The 19,900-nt window shown below is 58.1% G+C and overlaps 2 protein-coding genes across 2 annotated transcripts; one reads left to right on the top strand and one right to left on the bottom strand.

Annotated features, from left to right (window-relative positions):
* The first annotated feature begins 645 nt into the window (after positions 1 to 645).
* Positions 646 to 10,034, top strand: ESAM (endothelial cell adhesion molecule). The gene is made up of 7 exons (XM_069788273.1): positions 646 to 752; positions 6,129 to 6,286; positions 7,841 to 8,054; positions 8,137 to 8,292; positions 8,557 to 8,679; positions 8,815 to 8,953; positions 9,359 to 10,034. The coding sequence occupies exons 1-7, from the start codon at positions 707 to 709 to the stop codon at positions 9,708 to 9,710; spliced, it is 1,188 nt and encodes a 395-aa protein (XP_069644374.1). The 5' UTR covers positions 646 to 706; the 3' UTR covers positions 9,711 to 10,034.
* Positions 10,035 to 10,493: 459 nt separating this feature from the next.
* On the bottom strand, positions 10,494 to 19,789 carry LOC104323174 (sperm surface protein Sp17). Its single transcript, XM_069788277.1, has 5 exons — positions 19,534 to 19,789; positions 18,984 to 19,054; positions 18,757 to 18,843; positions 12,686 to 12,892; positions 10,494 to 11,071 (listed from the first exon to the last, which is right to left on the bottom strand). The coding sequence occupies exons 1-4, from the start codon at positions 19,685 to 19,687 to the stop codon at positions 12,686 to 12,688; spliced, it is 519 nt and encodes a 172-aa protein (XP_069644378.1). The 5' UTR covers positions 19,688 to 19,789; the 3' UTR covers positions 10,494 to 11,071.
* Positions 19,790 to 19,900: the final 111 nt, after the last annotated feature.

The raw sequence follows: 19,900 nt of genomic DNA, 5'->3' as shown, positions 1-19,900 counted from the left end.
GGGTTGATCCCCCAAAAGCCTCCTTGCTCCCCGAGGCTGAATCCTGCAATCCCGGTGGCCAGGCTGGATTTATGGGGGGGAGATGAGGGCGAGAGGGGATTAATTCTGCCCCCCCCCCCGCCTCCTCTTCTGCCGCAGGCGTCTAATCTCTCGGCTCCTGCTCTGAGGTCTGACCCTGGTTGGATCGAGGACCGGGATAACCTCGGCCGAGCCGGGGAAGATTCAGCCTGGGGCTCCCTAAAATGGGGGGAGCTCGATCCGGAGGCTCAAAAATGGCCTTTTTTGGGTAATTTCTTGTTGAGGATTCATGTGTTTATCCAAAGGCTCCCCGGGGCTGTCGGGGGGGAGAGGGGCTGGAGGGGATGCTCCCCCCTGCCACTGCAGGAGCGGTGGGGCTGGGGGGGGGTAGAGGTCCCTGTACCTATGCCACATTGCACCCCCTCCCTTATAACCTTAATATCATAATTAATTAGCAATAACCCCAATAATTAATTAATCGTTGTATTCACAGCTTGGGGGGGAGGAACGACACTGCCTGGGGCTGCGCCCCCCCCCCCCGCCCCCCGGGGTGGGGTAGGAAGAAGCCCCGCCCCTTTTCTCTTCCCCGCCCCCTCTGCGCCCAGGCCACGCCCCCACCTGCGGGGCCCCGCCCCTCCCAGGCGCGGCCCCGGCACCTGCTGAGGCGGCGGCGGCGGCGGCTCCGGCCATGGGCGCGCTCCCGCGGGCCGCGCTGGCGCTGGCTGCGCTGCTGGGTGAGCCCGGGGGGGACACCGGGGCTGGGGGGAGAAGGGGGGGGCAGCCGGTAAGATGCAGGAGAAATGGGACGCAGCGGGTCGGGCGGGCAGGAGTTGGGGGGGGGAGGTTGGGGGTACAGGGGAGGGGGGGGGTGTCACCGGGCAAGGCGAGGAGCAGCCCCCCCGGGGGGGGGGCACCCAGTGAGAGGCTGTGGGAGCTGGGGATCCCCGGGCAGGACGCTGGGGAGTTTTGGGAGGGGGGGTCAGAGCAGCCAGAGGTCCCTGTCCGAAGCTTCGATCCCCCCCCCCCAGCAGGCAGGTGGGTGCTGGGGGGGGGGGGGGGCAGGGGAGGGGGATACACCCCCCCCCCCCCGTCCACTTTTGGGGTGCCCTGACAGGGGAAAATCTGGGTCCCCCGAGAAAAGCCACTTTGTTGCTTGGGGTTGCCCAACGGCACCGTCCCACACCCCCAAAACCCAAAGCTGTCCCTTGGGTGGGGACGGGACACCCCAATGTGTCGGAGCCGTTAATTCACCTCCCTGCACGGTGTCGGGCGGGGGAAAAAAAAATAATTTTTTTCTCTTTTTCTCATGATAAAACTCCGCCGCCTCCCTTGTTTACCAGTGCTTTACGGCCACCCCAGCTGGTTTTTGGGAGGGATGGGTCTCAACCCCTTTCTGTCTGTGGGGTTCCCCCCTCGCCCCATTATTCCCAACCCTACTTGAGTTTTTTCGGAAACGCAACGGTTGCTCCAAAGGGAAACGTCCCTTTGGCGAAGGAGAGGCCTTTGGGGAAAGGAAACGGCCCCAAAAACAATGGCCCCGGCGTTTCCTCCCCGGCGGGACGCTGGGTGGGGGTCCCTGCTCCTGGAGCTGATGGGATTTGCTCCTTGAGGGTTTGTTTTAATTTTTTTTCCATGCTAAAAGTTAATTAAAGGGTGTCGGGATGAGGCACGGGGGTCGCTTCGTCCTTAAATCCCACTGGGATGCGATGAAGGAGCATCCCAATGGCGTTAGTTTGCACCAGCTGGTGAAGGATTCCCCCCAAAAAAGTTGTGCCCGAGTCCCGGGATGCGATGCGGTAGGGACTGAGAGCGCAAAACCACAGGAAAAAGATGCTTTTGAGCCCAAAAGGGGTGTTTTTCCTTTAAGTTTACTTTCAAACATCCCATTCCCACCCTGTGGGGTCCATACAGGATCGTGATGGGGAAAAGCAAAACAAGGGGTGATGCTCGGCATCCCTGTCCTCATTCCCATCCCCAATCCCCATCCCAATCCCCATTCCCATCCCCAATCCCCATTCCCATTCTATTCCCATCCCATTCCCATCCTAACCCCATCCCCAATCCCATCCCCATCCCAGTCCCCATCCCATCCACAATCCCATCCCATCCCCTTCCCATCCCATCACCGCTTCCTTCTCCTACATCAGGGGTTAAAGCACGTTTCTATCTATAGCAAAGTCACGTATTATCATTATTATTATTTTATTTTATTTTTTTTTCCCAAATTTGGCCTCTCCGGAGGATATGGCGCTTTCTGCCCCCCCACCCCCACCCTGGGGTCGTGAGAAAAGCCACCATGGATTTTCCCAACGGACGCTGCTCCGCAGCCCGGCATCTCCTATCTGCCCGTTTATAAATAGTCGGAGTTAAGGGAAGAAAAAAAAAAAAAATCCCCCAAAAATAATAATAAAAAAAAAAAGCTGAGTGGCTGCGTCACATCACCAAGATGCTCTTTGACCTTTTTCCGAGGTTTTTTTTCCTAGGGGTCATTTTTCCAGCCAGATTCCCGCTGTGTATTTTAAATCCCAAGCTTGGTCTCTTGGGATTTAATTTGGGTCTGGGTTTCACATGACTCCAGCGCCTTAATCCTATCGAGCGGGGTCATCAAACCCCAGCCGCCTCCAGCCTTTAATTCCCCATACGGTTAATAGCTTATAGGGTCGGGTGGGGTTTTTTGTGGGAGGGGGGGTGCTTTTTAGGGGGGTTCAGGCGCCTTGAGCTGGGAAGCAGCTTTTTTGGGCTGAAATGATGCGATTTTAGAAGAGGATGGGGTGTTTAATATAGGCGCGGTGATTAATATTGAGGTTGCCGTAGGCACGCCGGGATTTAAAGGTATTTTTTCTCCGTAGGGAAAAATTTCAAAGGTAAATTTAAAGGTGGTTTTGTTTGGGTTTTTTTTCCATGGGGGGAAAAAAATTAAAGGCATTTTTAAAGGTAAATGTAAAGGTATTTTTTCCCTAGGGTAAAAAAATTGAAGGTATTTTTAAAGGTAAATGTAAAGGTATTTTTTCCCCTGGGGAAAAAATTGAAAGGTATTTTTAAAAGTAAATTGAAAGGTAATTTTTTTTCCATAGGGAAAAAATGGAAAGGTATTTTTAAAGGTAGATGGAAAGGTCATTTTTTCCATAGGGAAAAAATCCCGGCAGATGGGCTGGAGCGGAGGGAAAACACCCGGGCAGGTGCTTAGCTCAGGGCGGCTGGATGAAAATCCAGGTTTTTCAGCCCAAATAGCAGCCGGGAGGTCCCCCCGCCCCCCCGATATGCGTATGAGCGCCGGGAGCGGCTTAATTTTTTCGATCTGGTTAAAGCATTAGAGGATTTGAAGCGGCGAGGTGGCTAAAGCTGGAGCTGATGCCAAAGGGTTCGGTCCCGTGCCCGCAGCTCAAGCACCAGCTCTCCCAGCCCTTTTTAGGCTCAGGTTTGGCCAAGGTGAGAAATTTTAGTTGAATTCTGCAAGTAAAAGGGGATTTTGAGGTGCAAGCATCCTCCAGATCCGGATCCATCCACCTCTCGCCAACATGATGGAGGGGCGATGATGGAGCCGCGATCTCCTGTCACTGGGTTTTAAAGACGACAGAGCAAAGCTGCAGCCATGGGGCACTATTAACATCATCATCATTAGGTTTCAGAGTTAACACGCCCCAGTGAAAGCACAGGGTGCCTGGCCTGCAGTGGGTGCTGGCGGGTTTGCCGTGGTTGAGACACACGGGGCTGTTTTCATGCCTTGGTGTAGGACGGGAAACCCCCAGCCAGAGCCAGAGCATCTTTTCCCCCTCTGGAGCCTGGATTTCCCCAGGGATCCACAGCACCCTTTGGCCTGTCACCTTTTTTGTGCCCAAAAAATGATGCTGATGGAGGAACTGGGCTGAAAAACCTGGATTTTCCCAGCTGTTGGGGATGCCTGGAGGTTTAGGAGCTGTGGTGTCATTTAGTGAGGCCATTTGCATAATTAATGAACATATTATTATCATCATCATCATCATCATTATTATTACTACAACTACTACTACTATTACCATCACTATTATCATTATTACTATAACTACTATCATTATTCTTCTAAAAATATAATTCTATTCATAATTATTATATAAGGTATATTACTTAATATCTCTTTTAGTATAGAAATTACAATATATTATATATCATATGTTTTCTTCTAGATTATCTAAATTTAATACAATTATATTTATAATGACAAAGGAGCCGGGCAGAAAACACCTGGATTTTCCCAGCTGTTGGGGATGCCTGGAGGTTTAGGAGCTGTGGCATCATTTAATGATGCCATCGGCATCATTAATTAACTATATTATTAGAATTATTATTAGCCATCGTTATTATTATTATCAGTATTATGATCACTATTTTCATTATTATGATCACTATTATCAGTATCACATCCCCACTATTATCACTATTCTTATAAAAATATATAATTATTATAGAATATACATTATCTATTGTCTATTTTATTATAGAAATTTCAATGTAATTATTAGATACTGTATATTTTCTCATATATTATCTAAATTTAACACAATTATCTTTATAACGACATATAATTCCAATATAATTCCCCTTATTTTTCCATACTAGATATTTTATTCTACCCCACAGCTCATTATAATTCATAATAACTAATAGTATCAATGATTTTGCCCCCGATGGGAGTCACGGGCAGGCTCCTTGCTGCCGTCTCCATCACCCGCGGGCATTTTTTTTCCCCCCTCGCCAGGACTTAAGGGTTTATGTTCTTAGCCCGGGTGAGCTATTTATAAGCATCCTCACCAGACTGGGGCTGATTTCTCCTGTTTTTTTACCGGGGAAGGGAAATTTGATTTTTTTTTTTTTTTTTTTTTTTTTTTTTAATTCCTGGGAAGACTTATCGGCCGGAGCAGAGTTTCCTGCCTGGAGCTGGAAGGCTCCGTCCGGAAACCCCGCCGATGCCTTGTCAGGAGGGGGGATGAGCGGATGCAGGGAGGAGGCTATAAATACCCCCCAGTGCCTTGTTTTCCTCTTACCACCCTTGAAAAAATCAAATTAAAACCTCTGAGTTTGTAGGGAAGAGGGTGAGGCCGTCGGGGGCTCCCTAAATCCTTCAAAACCAGGGCTTTTTCCTCAAATCCCAGGTGGCAGCAAGGCTTTGGGACGGTGGGGCAGCAGCATCATCCTTCCCCCCCCCCCGCCGCATCCCAATCCAGAGCATCCCTGGGGCACTGGCAGGACCTGGGCCAGCCAGGGACACAGATCGATGGGCGGGATGCAGGGATGGAGCCGCTGGGATGCGGGTCCTCGGTGGCATTCCCCCCGGGAAAAACAAGCAAACAAACAAAAAAACCAACAAAAACCCCCAAAACAAACCCAGCCTCGCCTGAGCCGATTAATTTTCCAGCTGAGCCTTATGGGCAAAGCCAGGGAATAATTATCCCCTGGGAGCCGAGCATCCTTCGCTGCTCCGTTGTGCCAGCTCGTATCCCATTGCCTCCTCCCAGTGGGATTTGGGGGGGATGCTGGGATGCAGGGGACATGGGGATGGCGTATTTGGGATGGGATGCAATGGGATGGGGGGGGCGGGGCGGGAGAGGCCACCCATAAATAATCCCAGTTTAGCGCTGGCAGCAAAAAGGGGGGATGCTGGGAAGGGCTTGTGGGGTGCATATGTGTGCCCCCGCACCCAAAAATGAATCCCGTGGGGTGGAGGATCTCGTGCGGCATCCTAGCGGGGGGGGGGGTCAGGGTACCCCAATACTGAGCTAAAGGGGGGTGTCCGGCTGCTGGAGCCCCTTGGGGAGAGGTGGGGGTCCCCTGGGAGCAGGGGGGATTTTCGGCCAGAGGTTTTCCCATCCTGGGCTGGGGGGGTGTGGGGGGAAACAGGGATGGGAGGGAAGGGCATTGTCCTGCATCCTCCGGAGCAGCCGGAAAGCCCTTCCCGTGGCGGGGCAGGAGGAAAAATGTCCTCCCGGCCCAACTTCCCAGCGATAACCTGGGATTGTTGGGTTTTCCCTTGGGAATGGGGAGGTTTTTCCGACAATCAGTGGGGTTTTTATGGAAAAATGGCACCGGGGGGGTCAAGTCACGTCCCGTTTTCTTCCCTTTCTGGGCGCGGGCAGGTGTCTCCTCGGCCATGCTGGAGGTGCACGTGGGGACAGGCTCGGTCTTCTCCGTGGAGGGGCAGCAAGCGGTGCTGCCCGCCTGGTACACCAGCCGCTCCCAGAAGAAGCCCTACGTCACCTGGCTGCTCAATAAGGACGATGCCGTCCCCTTCCAGGTGAGAGGTGGGGAGGGGATGTGGATGTGGTGGGGCACGGAGGGGGACAAGCGGGGAGGTGGCCATGGTGGGGGGGGTGCCCATGATGGGGAGGTGCCCGTGGTGGGGTGAAGCTCACGGTGTTCACCATGGGGAGGTGTCCACCATGGGGTGATGCCCGTGGTGGGGGGATGCTCGTGGTGCCCATGATGGGGAGGTGACCACGATGGGGGGAACCTCGTGGTGCCCACAATGGGGAGATGCCCATGATGGGGAAATTGCTCATGGTGCCCAAGATGGCGAGATGTCCACTATGGGGCGGTGCCCGTGGCACCCATGGTGGGGAGGGAAATGCCCGTGTTGCCTTCAATGGAGAGGTGCTTGTGGTGTCCACGGTGGGGAGATGCTCATGGTGCCCACGATGGGGAGGTGCCCATGATGGGGTGAAGCTCATGGCGCCCGTGAGGGAGAGATGTCCACCATGGAGAGGTGCCCATGGTGCCTATGATGGGTAGATGCCCATGATGGGGACATGACCGTGGTACCTGCTGTGGGGAGGTGCTTGTGGTGCCCACGGTGGGGGGACACTCGTGGTGCCCACAATGGGGAGGTGCCTCCGATGGGAAGGTGCCCATGATGGCAGATGCTTATGGTGCCCACAGTGAGGAGATGCCCATGATGGGGAGATGCTCGTGGTACCCAAGATGGGGAGATGCCCACCATGGGGCGGTGCCCATGGTACCCATGATGGGGAAACACCCATGTTGCCTGCAATGGGGAGGTGCTTGTGGTGCCCGTGGTGGGGGGATGCTTATGATGGGGCAAAGCTCGTGGTGCCCGTGATGGAGAGATGTCCGCCATGGAGAGGTGCCCATGGTACCTATGATGGGGACATGCCCATGATGGGGACATGCCCATGGTACCTGCAATGGGGAGGTGCTTGTGTTGCCCACGGTGGGGGGATGCTCCTGGTGCCCACGGTGGGGAGGTGCCCATGATGGGGTGAAGCTCATGGTGCCCACCATGGGGAGGTGAGCACCATGGGGAGATAGCCATGATGGGGGAGATGCTCATGGTACCCACGATGGGGAGGTGCCCATGATGGTGGGATGCTCATGGTGACCGTGATGAGGTGGTGCCCAGGATGGGGTGAAGCTCATGGTGCCCATCATAGGGAGGTGCCCACCATGGGGTGGTGCCCACAGTGGGGGGGATGCTCATGGTGCCCATGATGAGGAGGTGCCCTTAACGGCAAGATGCTCGTGGTGATGGTGTTGTGTAGATGCCCACGATGAGGTCATGCCTGTGGTGCCTGCAACGGGGAGGTGCTTATGGTGCCCACGAGGGGGAAATACCAATGATGGGGAGATGCCCTTGGTAGGAGGATGCTCATGGTGCCCACGATGGGGAGATGCCCACAGTTCCCATGCCCTGGATGCTCAGGGCAGGTGAGGACGGAGGGGGCTCATGCAGCAATCGCTACTCCGCAAAATTTGGGATTTGGCGGGGGGGCGGGTTCCTCTCCTGCAACACCATCTGGAGGTTGACCAAAGCAGGCGTTTTCCCCCCGTGCAGATCCTGACCTACCTGGACGGGATGGTGAAGGTGGAGGAGACGGACCTGAAGCCCCGCGTGGGGTTCCTGTACCCTGTCCTCACCCACAACATCTCGGTCTTCATCAACGCCACCCGGGAGCACGACTCGGGCCAGTACATGTGCACCGTCAACGTGGTGGACGACGACAGCGGCACAGGCAAGAACATCGGCGTCATCAACCTCACCGTCCTGGGTAAGGCTCTGCTGGTCGCCCTTCGACCTGACCCCCCCCCCCTTGTCACGAAGTCCCTCAGGACTAACGTCGGTGCCCGCAGTGCCGCCAGCCTCCCCCGCCTGCCAGCTGCACGGCAACCCCACCGTGGGAGCCAACGTGACGCTGAGCTGCACCTCCGAGAAGGGGAAGCCCTCGCCCGCGTACCAGTGGGAGCGCACGGCTCCCACCCTGCAGGTCTTCTTCCCCCCTGCCCAAGGTAAGGTGGCACCGGGGTTGGGGGGGACGGGACACGGGGGACAGACACCAGGGGAGCGGAGTCGGAGGGGCTGGAAAATCCCAGGAAGCTTCAGCTGGGGGATGCTTTTGGCTTCGTCCCTTTAACTCTGCCCATTCCTGGCCTCACTGCGTGAGCGGGCAGGGGAATATCCCCTTAACTCTGTCCGCTCCCTGCACAAGGAAGGAGGGAGGGAGGGGAGTGGGGGGCTGGCCGTGGAGCAGCACCCAAATTTTTCACCCATAGACCGGGCCAGGGGCACCCTCAAGCTGACCAACCTCTCCCTGGAGATGTCGGGTCTCTACGTCTGCGTGGCCGAAAACCGAGCGGGTTCAGCCAAGTGCAGCATTGTCCTGGAGGTGCACTCAAGTGAGTACGTGTCCGCAGGGCTGGGGCCGGGGTGGGGGGACGGGGACATGGTCCCCACGAGGTTCCTGTGGGGTCCCTGTGGGAATAAGGGGGGAGGCGAACTCCCCCCGCCGCCTCTCTGTCTCTCTCCGGCAGCTAGCACCAAAGCCGTCATCGCCGGCGCCGTGCTGGGCTCCCTGGGCGCCCTCGCCACTGTCATCTTCTTTGCCCGGCGGGTCGTCAGCTACCAGAGGAAAAAACGTGATAGCCAGGAGGAGGCAGCCAACGAGATCAAGTGAGGCACCCCTCCTGTGGAGGAGGCTCAAATCATCATCGCTAGGTTTCAGGGTTAATGTGGGAGGAGGAGGTTTCCATCTCTGGCCAGTCATCATTAGGTTTCAGAGTTAACGGGGGGGGGGTCCATCTCTGGCCAGTCATCACTAGGTTTCAGGGGTAACAGAAGAGGGAAGGAGGTTTCCATCTCTGGCCAGTCATCATTAGGTTTCAGAGTTAAATAGGGCATTTTTCCACCTCTGTTTTTCCCCCTTTCCCTCTTGCACCCCTGTTTTGGGGTCCAGGAGCTCTGCGCAACCTCAGGGGCCCTGTTGCTTTGCAGGGGCAGGGGGGAATGCCGGGGAGGGGAATAGCAGGGTTTCCCGGTGCCGATGCCAATCTCTCCGACGCTGTTCCCTCTCGGCAGGGAAGACGCCGTGGCCCCCAAAACCCCCTCGTGGGCGAGGAGCCCAGCTTCGGACACCATCTCCAAAACCAGCACCTTGTCCTCCATCGCCGGCACCCGGGAGAAACCCTACGGAGCCAAACCCCCCTCCGACACCGCCTCCATCCTCACCGCCACCGGCAGCTACCGGGGACCCCCACCCCGGGGAGGGGGACGCAACCCCAACCTCTCCCCCCCTGCCGTTAACGGGGTCCCCCAGCGTCGCCAGGATCCAGCCCCCCCCCCGGGGTCATTGCCCCCCTCCAGCTTGGCACGGGTGGGCGCCGTCCCCGTCATGGTGCCGGCGCAGAGCCGAGCTGGCTCCTTGGTGTGAGCCCCCTCCCAAAAAAAGGGGTACTTGTATCCGGCACACACCACCACCCTCCCCCATTTTCTGGGGTGTTTTTTTCCCTTTTGGGGTTTTTTTTTTCTTTTTAAAAGACGCCTCGAGCAGCTAGACTCGTCGTGGGGTTGTTTAATGGGTGCAGGAGGCTCCCCGGGTTTGGGGGGGCCGAGTCTCCCCGTAAATATAACACCCCAAAATAGCCCCGGCCCCACCCAGAGGGGGGGTCCTCTTCTTTTTTTTTTTTTTTTTTTTAATATATATATATCTCAGTTGAAATGGGGGATTTTTCATAAAAGAGCATTAGAAGCGGCGGGGGGGGCGACAAGGGGTTGGGGGGGGGAGATGCACTTTTTTTAGGGGTTTTCTGATTAAAAGCTGGCCGTGCTGTCCGGTGCTGTGGTTTTGGGTGAGTCTGCAGGGATTTAGGGGGTTGTGGGTCCTAAGTCCCTCTGGGTGATGTCATAGCGACTGGGCAATGTCACGGTGGCTGGGTGATGTCACATTGCACCGGCCAGGGTCCTCAGGATGGCATCCTGGCTTGCGTGTGTTGTCGCACCCCAAGACCTATCGCCTGTCCATCACCGTGATGTCAGACTCTGCCCCGGTCCTGAGTCGGGCGGTATGATGTCACAATGAGCGTGTGGCATCACAGCATCCGACTCATGTCTGTAGGACATCACGCTGGCAGTCACATGTCCGTCAGTGGTGTTGCGCGTGCCTGCAGTGGTGTTGCGCGTGCCTGCATGATGTCTCTCTCACCATCACACTGTCAGCAGTGACATAACACATGCCTGTATGACATTGTGCCTCTGATCATGTCTAGCAGTGACGTCCCACACACCCGTATGATGTCACAGCAGCCGTCACACGTTCAACAGCACCGTCACACCACCCAACTTCACGGCTGCAGAGCATCACACGAGCTATCTCCCACCCACGAGCGGCGTCACGCACGCTTGCGTGATGTCATGCCAGCCATCGCGTGCCCTGCCGTGATGTCACGTGCCTGTACACTGTCACACCGGCCGTTGCACGCCTGCCAGTGATGTCACGCACGCACGTGTGACGTCGCTGCTGGGCATCACCCGCCCCATGGCCATCCCGCCTCCGAGCCGCTGTGACCTCACCACTCCGCCGGGTGACGTCGAAAGGCGCCAAGGACAGGCTGGGCCTCCGGCAGGGACGTTTATTGGGGCGGGGGGGGGACGGGGCGGGGGGGGGCAGGCGGGGGCAGGGCCCGGCTGCAGGGGGACCCCAGGGGGCGCATGCGGGGGGCGGCGGGGCGAAGCGGGGGCTCCTGGGCCTCGGCGGTCGGCAGCGAGGGGGGTCCGGGGAGCGCCTGGCGGCCCCTGTAAGCAAGGAGAGAGCCGTCAGCCCTGGGCCTGAGCTCTGCCTGCGCCCTGCCTCTGCACCCTGCTCCTGCAGCCTGCCTGCAGCCTGCGGCTGCAACCTGTGCTCTGCCCGCACCCTGCTCCTGCACCCTGCTTCTGCAGCCTGCCTGCACCCTGTCCATGCCCTGTCGTCTCCCTTCCAGCACTCCTGCCTGCACCCTGCTCCTGCATCCTGCTGCTGCAACCTGCGCCTTGCCTGCACCCTGCATGCACCTTGCCCGCACCCTGCTTCTGCAGCCTGCTCACATCCAGCCTGCAGCCTGCCTGTATCCTGTGCCCCGCCTGCACCCTGCCCGCACCCTGCCTGCACCCTGCTCCTGCATCCTGCTGCTGCAACCTGCACCCGGCTCCCACACCTTGCCTGCACCCTGCCTGCAGCCAGTCTGCAGCCTGCTCACATCCAGCCTGCAGCCTGCCTGTATCCTGTGCCCTGCCTGCACCCTGCCTGCACCCTCTCCGTGCCCTGTCCCCTCCCTTCTGGCACCCCTGCCCACACCCTGCCCGCACCCTGCTCCTGCAGCTTGCAACCTCTCCACGCACCTCCCCTGCCCTGCCTGCACCCTGCCTATGCCCTACTTGCAGCTCACCCACACCCTGCCTGCACCTTGCCTGTGCCCTGCTCCTGCACCCTTGTCCTGCCCACCTCCCACTGCTGCCTGCAACCTGCCCTCACCCAGCCCCAGCCCAGCAGCCGGGGGGGACACCCAGCCCGGGCCCCCCAAGAGCAGAGGACCCTGGAGGGAGGGGTCTTACCTGATGCAAGCTGGCTCAGACCACCTAATGAGGCAGCCATAACGAACCTCATGGTCCTAATGAGCTTCACAGCCCCTGCACTTGGCAGCTGCTTCCCCGTTGCATGCCCAAGTGCATCCTCACTGAATCCTCACTGCAACCCTATTGCATCCCCACTGCATCCCCATTGCTTCCCCACTGCATCCCCCTTGCTTTCCCATTGCATCCTTGGTTCCTTCCCACTGCATCCCCACTTCATCCCCACTACATCCTCACTGCATCCTCAGTTCATCCCTGTTGCATCCCCACTACATCCCAGTTGCATTCCCACCAGCCCTGCCACAGACACGTGGCCGTGCCGGCAGCAAGACCTCCCTGCCGCTAACCCCAAACTGGCCTTCCCGGCAGCCGGGGCTGTTCCCCGCTCACCACACCGGCACGGCATGGGGTACGGCACAACCAGGCCCCCCCGGGCCCCGATGCCACGCGGCCTCGGCACTGTGGGTGCTTTTTAAATTTACCTTTTCCTGCCAGGAGACTGTGACACAGGCTTTTAAAAATAGCATGTGCTGAGGCGAGGCGTTCGGGGTGGTGTTGCTAAGGGAGAAATTCAATTCAAATCTAGGGCTTCGCCTTCCCATGCTAACTACTACGGCGCGCTCCCAAAATTAGGGCAGGCAGGGGCTGCCTGCCTGCCGCTGCCTGCATGCTTTCACCTCCTGGGAAGAAAACCCTCTTCTCCATCCCGAATCGGTGTGGGGAAGGATGCTCGGAGCAGCAGCCTTGTAAAAATGACCCCGATTTTGGGCGAGGGGGGATAAGGGAGATTTTGGGGCATACCTAGTCGCCGTTGCGGAGGTCGCTGCCGCGGGTGCTGTTGGCGCACTCGGCGTCCTTGGTTTTCCGATCGATCTCACCCCCTTTGATCTTCTTGCGGGTCATATGGCCACGGAAACTAGCCTGGATCTTGGCGGCCGCCGCGTTGGCGTCGGGATCGTCCAAGGGGATGTCCAGGATGTCCTCGTCCAGCTTTGTGCAGGCTCCCTCCTGCCGGCGCCAACGTGAGGGTTACGGCTGGTGGCACCCCAAAAAGGGCATCTCCCCCCCCCCAATTTAATCCATTAAATAAGGTCCTAAATTAGGCCCTGTGCTAAAAATTAGGGTTCTTTCTTTGCTAAAAATTAGGGTTCTTTGCTAAAAATCAGAGTCCCTTGCAGGTGTCTTGGGGGATTTGCAACCTAAGGTGCAGGGGGGGTAAGATGCTTCACCCCCTGCTCGTCTCTAAATCACCACCCGGCTGCAAGAAGCCAAACCCCAGCCAGCCCTGCTGGGATCGGACCCTGCTTCCCCAAGGGTTGTGATTCAGGGAGAGGAGCATCCACGGGAGCATAGGGTGGGTTTTTGGGAGGGGGATTTTCGGCACGGGGGGGGTCACACCACGCAAGGTGAGCTGGCCGTGCCTCAGTTTCCCCTTCCCTCACAGCCTGTTGCATCCACCTGCATCCCTGCTCAGGGCTTTGGCTGAAAACACCAGGAAATTTGGGCAGGGAGCAATGCCAGAGAAGAGGAAAAGCCCTCCCCCCCAAGGATAAATCACTGCAGCCCACTCCCCTCCGGCCACATCCCACCGGAGTGGTTGGACCCAACGTTGAGGTCAAGGGGGGAAAAAAATCCACGGGAAAAAGAAATGAGATGGGAGCCAGCCGGCATTGGATGGTCCAGTGTCGGCAGCAGTGGGGGTGCATCCTTTGCAACACCCTGGGTGTGCTTTAAAGGATTTAAAGGAGGGCTTGCTTGGGTTTTTTTCTGGGGGGGGGGTTACCTGGAAACTGCAGATTTGGGGGGGGGGGGGCAGGGAAATGCTCTTCCCCTCGGAGCGTGCCGCGGCTCTGCAAAGTTGCTCGGGTTGTTTTACCGTCGTGAAAGGTGAGGGGAGCAAAAGAGCGGCGGCGGCTTAAGTGATGGGTCTGAGGTGGAAATGATATGTCCAGGGTGGAAATGTTATAGCCAGGGCTGGAAATCCTATAGCCAGGGGGAGGAAATCCTATATCCAGGAGAGAAATCCTATATTCAGGGCAGAAATCCTATATGGGGGTGGGGGGTGGGGGGGGGGTGGACGACACCTATATCCAGTGGAGAAATCCTATATCCAGGAGAGAAATCCTATATGCAGGGGAGAAATCCTATATTCAGGGGAGAAATCCTATATCCAGGGGGAGAAATCCTACATGTGTGGGGGGAAATCCTATATGCAGGGCAGATAAACCCTATATGCAGGGGGGGATAAATCCTATATGCAGGGTGGGTTCCACCTCTCTGGAGGCACCCAGGAGGGCAGACGGGTGCTTCTCTCTGTGCTGCCAGCTGAGCAGGAGGGGAAAAAAGGGGGAAAAAAGCAGGGGGGAGGAGAAAAAGGGGGAAAGGGGGGGGGAAGGGAGAAAGGGGGGAAAAAAGATGTGGTTTTCTGCTGGATCAGCTCCCTGAGCCGGCTGGGCAGCAAGCGGTGCTCACCCTGGGGTGCGGACGGAGGGGTGCAGCCCCCTGCTCACCCCAATTTATCCCTTTATCCATAAGCAACCCCGATCCTGCCTGGAGAGTAATTGGGGGGGGGGACCAAAGCAGAACCCCCTGTCTCGCCACTGGATTTGGGACAGGGGGGACTTTCCGGACATGCTGGCCATGGTGCGGGGTGGCTGCTGGCCCCAGTGGGACAGATCCTGAACTGGTGTGAAATGGGAGCGGGGGGGGGGTTAGAGGAGGGAGGGGATATGGGCCTGGGGGTTTGCAACAGCACTGGGTGGGCAAGTGGGGGACACACACGGAGTCGGTTGAGGTCTTGGGTGCAGCACCCATCGCAGCATCAACCCCCTTGCAAATACTCCCCCTCCTCCATCACCACCCCAAATCCCCTCCGCCACCCCCGTACCCCGCTCCGTGGCGGGGAGGGGGGGGCCAATAACAATACTACTAATAAATCAAATGCAGAAAAACGAGGTGCTGGGAGAAAAGAGGGGGGGACCTACGTTGCAGCAGTCCATGGCGGAGGACGGGTGGGTGGCCAGCGATGGGCGAGGGGCTCCGGCAGGGTCTCGCTTCCCCGGCAGCTCTCTCAGCGCAGGTGGCAAGTTGAGCGGAGCCGCTTGCCTACGTAATGCGCTTTCCTCCGGGCGAGCCTATCAGCCCTACACCCCTGCCAGGCTTTTAGAGAGTGTGGGGGGGTGTTTCTTATTTTTTTTTTTCCCTTTCTCCTCTTTTTTTTTTTTTTTTTTTTTACCTCCTCCAATTTTATTTCACAGCCTCCAGCTCCCTCCTAACACTTAAAGGAGCCGGCAGCTCGCATCAGAGTTTCGTGCAATATAAAATTACACGCGGAGGATGCGATCAAATATTTAACGGCAGTTTTGCCCTCAGCATGGTGGGTTTAATAGGGCCGTACTGAAATTTGCAGCTATTTTGGGGGGGGGAGAGGGGGACCGAAGCTGCAGCAAATGAGGGCGATGGGTTATTTTTTGGGGGGGGGGATGCTTGGCCCGCAGTGATGCTGGAGGGGGGTTTTGCCCCCCCAGGTTTGTTTGCACGGGGGGTAAAAACTTCACAACTTACTTAGGGCTTGGTCCCGAAGGAGGGTGAGGATGGGGATGATGATGATGAAGATGGCGAGGATGAAGATGGTGAGGAAGGGTGGGCATGGCAGGACACCGCATCCCACCAAGCATCCGCTGAAGCCCAGGGGTGGTGTCCCCACACGGGCTCCATGCGGAGGAGGGGGCTCCGCTTTTGGGGTTTGGGGGTCTCTTCCCTGCTTGCAGGAGCATCCCACCCCCCCCAAATTTGGGGTGTTTTCCAGCCAGACCTGCAAACCCAGCCATTTTTCCAGAGCTTGGTGCTCTCTGCAGACCCCGCTTTCACCTTTGGACCATGCTGAGGTGCCAGGGCTGGCGGGGTGAGATGGGGGGACCCACGGAAAGAGGAGGGACCCCCCAGGGCGATGCGGGGGGCTGCAGCCCACAGCCCCCTGCATCGCCTGCCTCGCTCGCCTCTAATCCGGGTTTAGGGAGTTGCTAAGCAACTGCATAAGTCGCCCGTGGGCTCTGTGCGCCGATGCCGGCTCCGGCCGGCCCCCAAAACACGGCGTGGCCCCCCCAGCTGGGCACCAGCACCCCGCAGCCTGCCAACGCAGTCGGGCCTTGCCTACCCTTGCCGGCCTGGCTTGCTCACAGGGGTCTGCCCTGTTTAGGGGGGCCTGGTGGCATTGACCTTCCTCTTCGCCATCAGTGGCATCATCATGATCACTGTCCCATTGACATCGGCATCCCTGTTCATGGCACTGTCACCGTCCCCACTGCTGCCACCATCCCCCTTCCCATTCCTGGCCTCATCCCCATCGCCTCCACCACCGTCACCGTCCCCATCCCCATCCCCACCATCATCCCTGTCCTCATCCCCACCATCGTCCCCTTTCCTGTCCCCATACCAACCACCATCCCCATCATGATCCCCATCCCCATTCCTGTCCCCATCACCCCTATCGCTGTCCCCAACCCCAATTTTCACCCCATCAGCTCTGTCCCCACCCCTGTCCCCATGCCCCTCCCATCCCCAACCTCAACCCCATCATCATCATCATCTTTGTCCCCAGCCCTCTCACCATCCCCACCATCACCCTCGTCCCTGTCCCTGTCACCATCCTTGTTCCTGTTCCCATCCCCATCTCCATCTCTGTCCCCGAGGCCACTCCAGCCGGGATGCAGGCGGTGGCATCCCCTGCCCCCTCCCAACACCCCCAGCTCCCCGGGGCACCCAGACCACCCTGCTCCCCATCCCGTCCCAGGTACAAGGAGGGTGCAGCCCACCCCTGCTGCCCCCCTGCCGCCACTGCTTCACCCACCCTTCACTGGCCGATGGGGGTCAGCCACCCCCTCCCAGGCAGCACCCAGGCACCCAAACCCACACATGGGGAGATGGGTGCTCCCCAAGCATCCCTCGATTCCCCCACCAGCTGTCGGCACCTGGCTCTCCCCGCCGGAGCCGCATTTCCACCACCACCTCTTCCCACCAGCGCGGCGGGGGGGGGGGGGGAATAGCTCTGCTCCAGAAAACCCCGCTTCAGCTTCCAGGCGAAGCCTCGGCTGCTCCGCTGGGATTTTTAGATGGGAAAAAGATCCCTTTCCCTTGTTTTTTTAGACCCTCCAGATCCATCGCTGCCTGCTCTGGTGAGGGAAGACAGGCTGGTTTTGGGGGAGACGAGAGGAAAGGGTTTTTGGGGTGACTTGTGCATCAAGGATCTGGGAAAAGCAGCCCCAAAACTAGGATGCAAAATGCTGGGAGGATCATCCCAGTACCAGTAAACCCCCCCCAAGAAGCACAAACCCGGGGGGTTTGGGAGCAGTTTCAATGCAAGAGTGGACAGCACCCCATTTTTGCCAACAGCACGCAGCCTCCCTATCCCCAAAAATCCCCTCCGGCCGTGGCCCCCCAGTCCTGGCAGAGCTGCCGAGTGCCGGCGTCTCCCGCAGGCTGCGGCTGCGGAGGAGGGACGCGAAATGCCAGAACATTTCTAATTATTAACGGCAGTTTTTGAGCCCATTCCAGGCTCTGCGTTTTTCCTCCCTGGGTCCCCTCATCCAAGAAAACAACCCACCCCGGGGCGCAACATGGAGGGGGGGGGGAGTAATATTGGGGTGATGCTTTTCCAGGTGCTCCAACATCTCCAAAATCTGAATCCCGATAAAATAACTTGTATTTTGGAAGGGAGGGGTGGACACCACAGGTGGCAAGACCCCCTGGAAATGTCCCGCCATCGTGGTTTGAGATGGTGGCACTGAGGTGTTATAAAAATCCTTAAAAAAAAGGGGGGGGGGGCGGAAATTTCATGCTGGAAAGGTGCCCTGGGCAGGCAGCGTTGCCGGCTGCCGAAGCAGGAGCCGGCAGCCGGTGAGGCAGTGCTGGGAGGGGGGGTCAAGGCGTAGCCGGTTGGCATCAGCCCCGGCGTGGGGTCCCCGCCAGCTTTTTTTCCCCATCCCTCCTTCCTGTTTTTACCGGGGGAGCCGCCGCCGTGCCCCGTGCCGTGGGCGAGCACTGCACGCCGCATATGGCCGGCTCCCCCCCTGGGGAAAAAAAACAGGAAGGGGGAGGTGAAACTGGGGTGAGCATGGGGGGGGTTCAGTCACCCCCCAAAAAAAGAGCAGCTGGTTTTGACGCAAACCCTGTCACCCCTTTTTTTTCAGCGCCGGTTGGGATTTTGAAACCACTTTGATGGGAAAACGGGAATTTCACTGGTTGGAATGGGATGGGGGCCTCCCCAGTGCTCCCCAAAATGCTATGGAGGCATCTCAGCTCTGGGGGGGGGGAGAAAAGGAGCAATGTCACATCCCTTCTTCACACGGGGACGCTATTAAATTTTTGACAACCTCCAGGGATGCAGGGGCCTAAATATAGAGCCTTAAAATATCATCTCAAGCTCAGCCCAGCTCCTAAACCCGGGTTTTTTTTAGGGGAGAAATCTCAGGTGAGAGTTGCTAATAACGGCGGGGACCTCATTAATAAAAATTCTCATTAAAAAAGTGCCGCCAGGGTGGGACGGGAGATAGTTGCCTGCCTCCGAGAGAAGGGCAGGAGCCTGGTGGGGAAATTGAGGGTTTCGGGTTTTTTTTTTTTTTTCAAGTTGTTGTTCCTCATTTTGGGTTCAGATGTTGCCAAATGGGGGATGTGGGGCGAGCACTCAGGTCGGGTCCCCAGGGAGGTGTCCCTTTTAAAGAGCGTTATGGGGATGCGATCCCCTTCACCCATCAGTTTGCTCCTCTCTGCTGCGTCATGGTGAGGATTTGGGGCAGGAATCATGGTACGTTGGTGCTGCGGGGTGCTGTCAACTACCCTGATGCTGTTTTGGGTGTGGGCGCTGTGTCCCTTACCATGTCTGTGGATGCAGCGTTGCCTGCCTGCTCTCCTGCCTTCTCCTCCTCCTCGTCCTTGTCCTCCTTCTTGTCCTCCCCTGGCTCCTGGAGGAAAAGCAGGAAAACCTAAAATTTAGGTGGTGTGGGACAAGGGCAGCAGGACCAGGGTGGGTGTGGGGTCTCAGCCCTTCACCTTGGACACCCCAAATTCGGGACCAGAAGGGCAGGCGGGGAGGGCAGCCTACCTGGAAAAGAGGCTGTGTGAGAACCTCGTCCTCCAGCCGGGCTCCCCACACTGCCAGGTCAGCTGAGCTGTCTGGGGAAGGAGGAGGTTTGATGCCACGTAGGATGGGCACATGGGGCAGGGCTGGTGGCACGAGGGATGGGCATGATGGGAAGGTGCAAAGTCCCTCAAGGACGGGCACAAGGGGCAGGTGTGGTGCCCTGGGCGACGGGCACATGGGGCAGGCACAATGCCATGGGCAATGGGCACACGGGGTAGGAGTGACACCCTAGGTGATGGGCGCATGGGGCAGAAGTGACACCCTGGGTGATGGGCACTCAGGGAAGGCACAATGCCACGGGTGATGGGCACAGGGGGCAGGAGTGAGGCCCTGGGTGATGGGCACTCGGGGAAGGCACGATGCCACGGGTGATGGGCACGTGGGGCAGGAGCGACACCCTGGGTGACAGGCACACACGGCAGGCGTGATGCCACGCAGGACAGGCAGGCAATGCAGCATGGGGCAGGGGATGGAGGTGCAGGGATGGGTGCTGCTGGGCCAGGCCACTCACCCTCTCTCTGCTCCAGCAGCGTTTGGAAGTGCTGAGCGGCAAAGGCCACCACATCGGCGGGCTGTGCCCGCAACACCTCCAGTGCCAGCCCCTCCAGCAGGTTTTTGAAGCCGGCGGGCAGCCGCAGGGTGGTGCTGGAGGAGGGGATGGACATGGCTGCCTCTCCCGGGCCCCCCCCGCAGCGGCACAGCCGGGATTAGCCGCGACCCGCACCCCCCGCCGTCCCGACCGAGCACCGCCGGGACTCGAACCTGCGGCCCGAGAGATGATGGGTCGGGCTGGTGGATAGCGCCGCCGCTAGGGGGCGCTCCCACCCCCAACCTCACCGCCCTCCGCGCCTGCGCACTGCTGCCTCTAACTGCGCCTG

This window comes from Haliaeetus albicilla, chromosome 7 (genome assembly GCF_947461875.1).
Source record: "Haliaeetus albicilla chromosome 7, bHalAlb1.1, whole genome shotgun sequence".
In the NCBI taxonomy this organism is placed as follows: Eukaryota; Metazoa; Chordata; class Aves; order Accipitriformes; family Accipitridae; genus Haliaeetus; species Haliaeetus albicilla.
This window is presented reverse-complemented; position numbering and strand designations above follow the sequence as displayed.

What these genes read in the sequence shown, in the direction of transcription:
- ESAM (XM_069788273.1), top strand. Translation starts at nt 707, where the DNA reads ATGGGCGCGCTCCCGCGGGCCGCGCTGGCGCTGGCTGCGCTGCTGG. An exon ending in TGTCCTGGAGGTGCACTCAA is followed by an intron (nt 8,680 to 8,814) that starts GTGAGTACGTGT and finishes TCTCTCCGGCAG; the next exon opens with CTAGCACCAAAGCCGTCATC. An exon ending in GAGGCAGCCAACGAGATCAA is followed by an intron (nt 8,954 to 9,358) that starts GTGAGGCACCCC and finishes CCCTCTCGGCAG; the next exon opens with GGAAGACGCCGTGGCCCCCA.
- LOC104323174 (XM_069788277.1), bottom strand. Translation starts at nt 19,687, where the DNA reads ATGTCCATCCCCTCCTCCAGCACCACCCTGCGGCTGCCCGCCGGCTTC. An exon ending in TCACACAGCCTCTTTTCCAG is followed by an intron (nt 18,844 to 18,983) that starts GTAGGCTGCCCT and finishes CTTTTCCTCCAG; the next exon opens with GAGCCAGGGGAGGACAAGAA. An exon ending in ACGCTGCATCCACAGACATG is followed by an intron (nt 12,893 to 18,756) that starts GTAAGGGACACA and finishes TGGCGCCGGCAG; the next exon opens with GAGGGAGCCTGCACAAAGCT.